We start from the raw sequence: 6,998 nt of genomic DNA, 5'->3' as shown, positions 1-6,998 counted from the left end.
AGTGATCTCCATTCTCCGACTTCTTTGATTTATTCCCTTAACTTCTCCACTGAGTGCTTGGTCCTATGCTGCCAGATACTGCTTCACAATTCAGTCTTACATGAGTCTCCCTAGTTAGTCCTCCCTCTTTTTTTTTTTTTTTTTTCTTTTTTTTGAGACAGAGTCACTGTTGCCAAGACTGGTGTGCAGTGGCGAGATCTCATCTCACTGCAACCTCCACCTCCTAGGTTCGAGTGATTCTCCTGCCTCAGCCTCCCAAGTAGTTGGGACTATAGGCATGAGCCATCATGCCTGGCTAATTTTTGTTATTTTTAGTAGAGACAGGGTTTCAGCATGTTGGCCAGGCTGATCTCGAACTCCTGACCTCAGGTGATCCTCCCGCCACTGCACCCAGCCTAGCCCTCCCTCTTTCATCCATTACTTGGACATCTAGCACTTACTTCATTCTGCCTTAGAGTCTAGCTGATTGTTTATATGTCTGCTTTTTCCATTCATCAGGAAGCTGCCTAGGGGTGGGAACCATGTCTTAGTCATATCTCTTCCCTCAGATTCAACCAAGATGCTCTAAATATGCTGAGGTAGACTCCTTGGGGACAAGCAACTATAATTATATCAGTTTGTATCCTCCACCGTACTGAAGAGCTTCCTATGCACATAGTAGGGATTAACAAACTTTGTAATTTTAAGAAGTCTAGCCAGGCGCGGTGGCTCACGCCTGTAATCCCAGCACTTTGGGAGGCTGGGGCGGGCGGATCATGAGGTCAGGAGATCAAGACTATCCTGGCTAACATGGTGAAACCCTGTGTCTACTAAAAATACAAAAATTAGCCAGGCGTGTTGGCGGGTGCCTGTAGTCCCAGCTACTAGGGAGGCTGAGGCAGGAGAATGGTGTGAACCTGGGAGGCGGAGGTTGCAGTGAGCTGAGATGGCGCCACTGCACTCCAGCCTGGGCTACTCCGTCTCAAAAAAAAAAAAAGGGGGACTAACAGAAGAGAATTTCTATGCCATTTCTGTCTTTTGAAATATCATTCATGCCATACCAGTGGAATGGGAAATCCTGGGGCTTGCTTTTAATTAACAACTTTTTTTCTAGACTAAGAGAGGAGAGGTGGGAGGAAAAGGAAAAAGAGTGATTCAGCTGTCTGGACAGAGCCACAGATAGAGTCGTGCAAGTGTCACAGCCCCAGACTATCCAGAGGGGTCTCATTGTCTTTGTGGCACTATGAAACATTTTTGGGACAGGCTTTGTCTAGCAATCAGATTTAGTGGATTGACCTTGCTCATTGGGAGCCACTCAGGGCTACTTAGAAGAGATGTGCATCTCAAACACTGTCTGCTCAGTCCAGGGCCACTGACAAGTCAGCTGGTCTGTGAATTCTAGGGCCTGCATCAGCATTCAAGAAAATGCTTTGAACTTTTACCAGGAAAGGCACACAACTTCAAGTGAAGCCAAAAATCATGTGTTTGTTTGTTTCTCCTTCTGATTAGTCTGATAATCAACTGGGCCTTTACCATCATGGGAACAAAAATACTCAGATTATCTGACAAGCATCTTAGTAACCATTTTCTGATGGTAATTTGTATATGTGGATGATGAATCCTTAGTATCTCTTGTCTTTGATTATGTCCTCCCGCCCTCCCCAGGAGGGTGATGGTAGGGAGGGCTAATGATCTCTGGAGAAGAAAGAGACAAAGCTTCCCAATACCAGGCTGGGAAGGAAGATTTATTAGGATTGGCCTCCTCGGAGCTTACAGTGAGCTGAGATCCGGCCACTGCACTCCAGCCTGGGCGACAGAGCGAGACTCCGTCTCAAAAAAAAAAAAAAAAAGGATTGGCCTCCTAATAAAAAAGGAAATAGATACAGACTGGCTCTCAGACCTCCAGGGAGTCTCAGTATACTCATCATCAACAGGATAACTGAATGCTGCCTCCTCTGGGATCCCACAAGCTCCTCCTTTCCACCTGCTTCTGGCGTCTCACTGTCGCCGCCTGTGAAAGGTCCTTCTACTCTTATAATCTACTGAAATGATACTTCTCTTCCTCAAGACCACTTACTGTGGTCACAACTGATTGCTCCCTCCATATGCACCTCAGTGCTTCTTTCAGACTCAGCCTCATTACGTGTGATGATGCCTTCCTTGTACACAGATGTTTGTGTTCCTAGCCCCATGGGGACACCCTGTGGAAGAGAAAGCACTTGCCTCCTGGGAGTTTCTAGTTCAAGAGGGGCACACGTGCATACACACAACACACACACAGAAAAATAACAGCAGTGGGATAAGTACTGAAAATCTGGTGGAATACTAGCAAGTAAATTATGAGAATGTATGTATTTTATACATATCTGGGTTTTTGTTGTTAATTAGAGCCATTTTCAAGTAGAAAAGCCATTTCACATCTGAGTTTGTTTGTTTGTTTGTTTGCTTGTTTTGAGACAGTTTCCCTCTGTTGCCCAGGCTGGGGTGCAGTGGCATGATTTCGGCTCACTGCAACCTCTATATCCTGGGTTGAAGCGATCCTTCTGCCTCAGCCTCCTGAGTAGCTGGGATTACGGGCATGTGCCACCACGCCCGGCTAATTTTTGTATTTTCAGTAGAGATGGGGTTTCACCATGTTGGTCAGGCTGGTCTTGAACTCCTGACCTCAAGTGAGCCACCCACCTTCGCCTCCCAAAGTGCTGGGATTACAGACATGAGCCACCACGCCCGGCCTCACATTTGATTTTGAGGGAAGGAAGGAACTATCTTCCGCTTAAAAAGAGTCAACATGACCCTGACTCCTGGAACATGCCAAAGAGGGAAGAGTGGACAAAGTGCTAGGCTATTGGAGTCCTTTCCCTAACTCACTGGTGGTGACTTCCTCTCTGACCAATGGAAATCATTTACCGCCTAAGAGCCTGTGGGGGAATGAAAGGTAATAAAGATGCTGGTGGCCAGGCGCGGTGGCTCAAGCCTGTAATCCCAGCACTTTGGGAGGCCGAGAAGGGCGGATCACGAGGTCGGCAGATCGAGATCATCCTGGCTAACACGGTGAAACCCCGTCTCTACTAAAACACACAAAAAAACTAGGCGGGCGAGGTGGCGGGCGCCTGTAGTCCCAGCTACTCAGGAGGCTGAGGCAGGAGAACGGCGTAAATCCGGGAGGCGGAGTTTGCAGTGAGCTGAGATCCGGCCACTGCACTCCAGCCTGGGTGACAGAGCAAGACTCCGTCTCAAAAAAAAAAAAAAAAAAAGAAAAAAAGAAAAAAAAAAAAAGATGCTGGTGAACTGGCTGGGCGTGGTGGCTCAGGCCTGTAATCACAGCATTTTGGGAGGCCGAGGCGGGCAGATCGCCTGAGGTCAAGAGTTCAAGACCAGCCTGACCAAAATGGGGAAACCCCGTCTCTACTAAAAATACAAAATTAGCCGGGCGTGGTGGCGCATGCCTGTAATCCAAGCTACTGCCTGTAATCCCAGCTACTCGGGAGGCTGAGGCAGGAGAATCGCTTGACCCTAGCAAGTGGAGGTTGCAGTAAGCCGAGATCGCGCCATTGCACTCCAGCCTGGGCAACAAGAGCGAAACTCCATCTCAAAAAAAAAAAAAAAAAAACAGCTGGCGAATTGTTGTTTGCAGGGGAACAGGCCAAGCAAAATGCACAGCGACCTGCAGGAGGCCAAGCAAAATGCACAGTGACCTACAGGAAGAAACCTGACTGGGAGTTCCTCAGACTCACAGGAAGTCAGTTGTGGGTCTGATTTCTCTGCCTCCTTAGCTGTTTCCAGAGCCTCAGCCTGGAAATCTCCGTCTCCTCCTTGTGGGCGCTAAGTACAATGGATCCAGGGCCAAGCTGAAGTCCCGAGTTAAATCCAAGACCTGAGGGTACTCCCAATCCCTGAGTGAAGTGCTGCGCTGGGTTGCCGGGCAACTAACTGCTACAGCTGGGGCAGAAGGTGGGTGGGATGCTGAGAAAAAAATACCAGGATCGAGGACAAGAAAAACAGAGTGGGAGGGGCTTTTCAAGGATCTACACTTCAGAATTTACACCATCCTTCCAAACCGTAGCTGCGTTTCCGGGAACTGAGTTGTGTTTACCTTGGCTTCTGACTATGTTGGCAACAGGTTTCCTGCAAGGAACAGGCGCGGCTCCACACCATCGTCCCTCCTCCCCACCCCCTGCCTTTCAATAGCCATTTTCCTGAAGCCGGAGGCATCCCAGATTAAGGGCAACGTACGGGCCCTTTAAAATTGACCTACGGAGGCGGACTGAGCTAAAACTGACGTGCAACCGGAATGTGAGCTGTATCAGACACGTGGTACAAGGAGGCATTCATCTTGGAACCGGGCAACTGGCATTTCCGCTCTGGGTAGTACATCTTTAAAATAATGTTAGGGAAGTATCCGTTCTTGGCTGCTTTTCTTTAATTGCGTTTCCAATACTCTCTCGGTGATTCTACTCTCGAACATAGGATGAAATTTAGAATCACACTTCTTTTTCACCTCCACCCCCCCACACACACCTCTAGTGCCCATATTAAAAATGGCGGCTGCCGCCCTCCGCAGTAATAGTTGTTCAGCGAACAAAATCCGGGCGGAAACAGTAGGTAGGCTGGTTCAGTGGGGCAGAACCTAGGTTGCCTTAGAGAGGTTCTTCGAGGTCCCGGGGGCGGCTCAAGTCAGAGTTGTTGGATTCTGCTCAGATTGGTGTGGGAAGAGCCTGCCTGTGGGGAGCGGCCACTACATACTGCTGAGGCCTCAGGACTGCTGCTCAGCTTGCCAGTTACCTGAAGAGGCGGCGGAGCCGGGCCCCTGACCGGTCACCATGTGGGCCTTCTCGGAATTGCCCATGCCGCTGCTGGTCAATTTGATCGTCTCGCTGCTGGGATTTGTGGCCACAGTCATCCTCATCCCAGCCTTCCGGGGCCACTTCATTGCTGCGCGCCTCTGTGGTCAGGACCTCAACAAAACCAGCCGACAACAGATGTGAGCAGCGGCACACGGTTCCGGGCAGGGGGCAAGGGCTAAGGAAGGAGTGGCTAGGGCAGGGGCGGGGACCGGGGTGCTTGACCACACGTGAAAACTCAGAACTAACCCAGGCAGCCTGGAACTCGGAGAGGTGATGAGCAGAACTTATTCGCATTGGGGAAAGGATGGGTAGGGAACCTTGGGTATATCAGGGACTCTAGCAGTGGTGCTTTCCTCCCTCCGCCTCCCTCACCACTTCCCAAAATAAAAAACCAGGAATGAGAAGACCGCTTTGGGTTATTGTAACACCTGCACTAGTGAGTGACCACGCCCCCTTTCCTCTTTCCCCTCGCCCCCTTGCTGCTGGGCCACAGCCCAGAATCCCAGGGAGTGATCAGCGGTGCTGTTTTCCTTATCATCCTCTTCTGCTTCATCCCTTTCCCCTTCCTGAACTGCTTTGTGAAGGAGCAGTGTAAGGCATTCCCCCACCATGAAGTAAGTGGGTTCGTGGGGGTGGTTGCCTGTGGCTGGGACCTGGGAGGTACCTGAGAGAATTGGTGTTATTTGGGCTTGTGGGGAGGGGCTAAGAAATGATAAGAAAAGACAAGAATTCTTAAAAGGTGAAATGGGAGCAGGCTTGAGTCATGGACCTGCCCTAGCCTCCCCCAGTTTGTGGCCCTGATAGGTGCCCTCCTTGCCATCTGCTGCATGATCTTCCTGGGCTTTGCGGATGATGTACTGAATCTGCGCTGGCGCCATAAGCTGCTGCTACCCACAGCTGCCTCACTACCTCTCCTCATGGTCTATTTCACCAACTTTGGCAACACGACCATTGTGGTGCCGAAGCCCTTCCGCCCGATTCTTGGCCTGCATCTGGACTTGGGTAGGTAGTCCTGCCACTGCTACTCCTATGGCACCTACTTCAGGGCACCCTTCCTGGTGCTTCACATTCTCCTTCAAGTGTTCCTTTTCTGTCTCTGTGTCTTCCCAGATCCTTTCTGGTAGCCCTTCATCCTATCCTCTGTCCTCACCACTTTTCTAAATCCTCCTCCCCTAGGTGGCACTACTTTTCCTACCATCTCTCCCTTCAGGAATCCTGTACTATGTCTACATGGGGCTGCTGGCAGTGTTCTGTACCAATGCCATCAATATCCTAGCAGGAATTAATGGCCTAGAGGCTGGCCAGTCACTAGTCATTTCTGCTTCCATCATTGTCTTCAACCTGGTAGAGTTGGAAGGTAGGTGGGATTGGGGGTGGGGAGAGAGAAGTCTGAATGTTAAAGGTGTGGCCTGATATATGACTTTGGGAAATTCAGGGAAAAAAAGCAATATGCGTAGTAATTATAGAAGGTAAGGGAGGCTACTTACTTTGCAAATAATGCAGATTTATTAAAAGTGAGAAAGAAAAATAGCAGCCGTGTCATTTATAGCTGGATTGGCACTAACAGCTAGGCCATGATCTTCTCCCATTGAATATAAACAATTTCACAGAACCTCAACGTTACACAGGGTCATTCTGTGACCATGATGGAGGAAGACCAAAACTAGACCCCTCCCTCTATAATCCTGTTTGAGCACAGATAAAACCACAAAAACACTGAGCAACCCACAAAATGGCCAAGATCCTCTCTCTCGGTTAATGTGAGCCATGAGCGACTGCTGCGGCTTTCCAATAACAACTCAGTTCCTACCACCTTTTTTTTTGTTTTTTGAGACAGGGTCTCCCTCTGTCACCCAGGCTGGAGAGCAGTGGCACGATCTTAGCTCACTGCATCCTCTGACTCAAACGATCCTCCTGCCCCAGCCTCCCAGGTAGCTGGGGCTACAGACATGCGCCACCACACCTGGCAAATTTTTGTATTTTTTGTAGAGACAGGGTTTCACCACGTTGCCTAGGCTGGTCTTGAACTCCTGGGCCGAAGTGATTTGTCAGCCTTGGCCTCCCAAAGTGCTGGGATTACACTCTTGAGCCACTGTGGCCAGCCAGTTCCTACCACTTCTTAGATAAACATTAAAATGCTTGATCATAGAATTATTGTTGTTTTCTTTTCTTTTT

At 49.4% G+C, this 6,998-nt stretch overlaps 1 protein-coding gene across 2 annotated transcripts in view; it reads left to right on the top strand.

Annotated features, from left to right (window-relative positions):
• The first annotated feature begins 4,039 nt into the window (after positions 1-4,039).
• DPAGT1 (dolichyl-phosphate (UDP-N-acetylglucosamine) N-acetylglucosaminephosphotransferase 1 (GlcNAc-1-P transferase)) overlaps positions 4,040-6,998 on the top strand; it is a 6,280-nt gene continuing 3,321 nt past the window's right edge. The window contains exons 1-4 of one of the 2 annotated variants that reach the window (XM_011964929.1): positions 4,040-4,960; positions 5,317-5,437; positions 5,612-5,825; positions 6,034-6,180. In XM_011964929.1, the coding sequence (XP_011820319.1) occupies positions 4,800-4,960; positions 5,317-5,437; positions 5,612-5,825; positions 6,034-6,180 (643 nt within the window). In that variant the 5' untranslated portion in view covers positions 4,040-4,799. The remainder of the gene's footprint in view (positions 4,961-5,316; positions 5,438-5,611; positions 5,826-6,033; positions 6,181-6,998) is intronic. The other variant, XM_011964930.1, reaches the window with a different exon arrangement.

Source organism: Mandrillus leucophaeus, unplaced genomic scaffold, assembly GCF_000951045.1.
Source record: "Mandrillus leucophaeus isolate KB7577 unplaced genomic scaffold, Mleu.le_1.0 Scaffold71, whole genome shotgun sequence".
Lineage (NCBI taxonomy): Eukaryota > Metazoa > Chordata > Mammalia > Primates > Cercopithecidae > Mandrillus > Mandrillus leucophaeus.
Note: the sequence above shows the minus strand (reverse complement) of the source record. Positions and strands in the feature narration are given on the sequence as shown.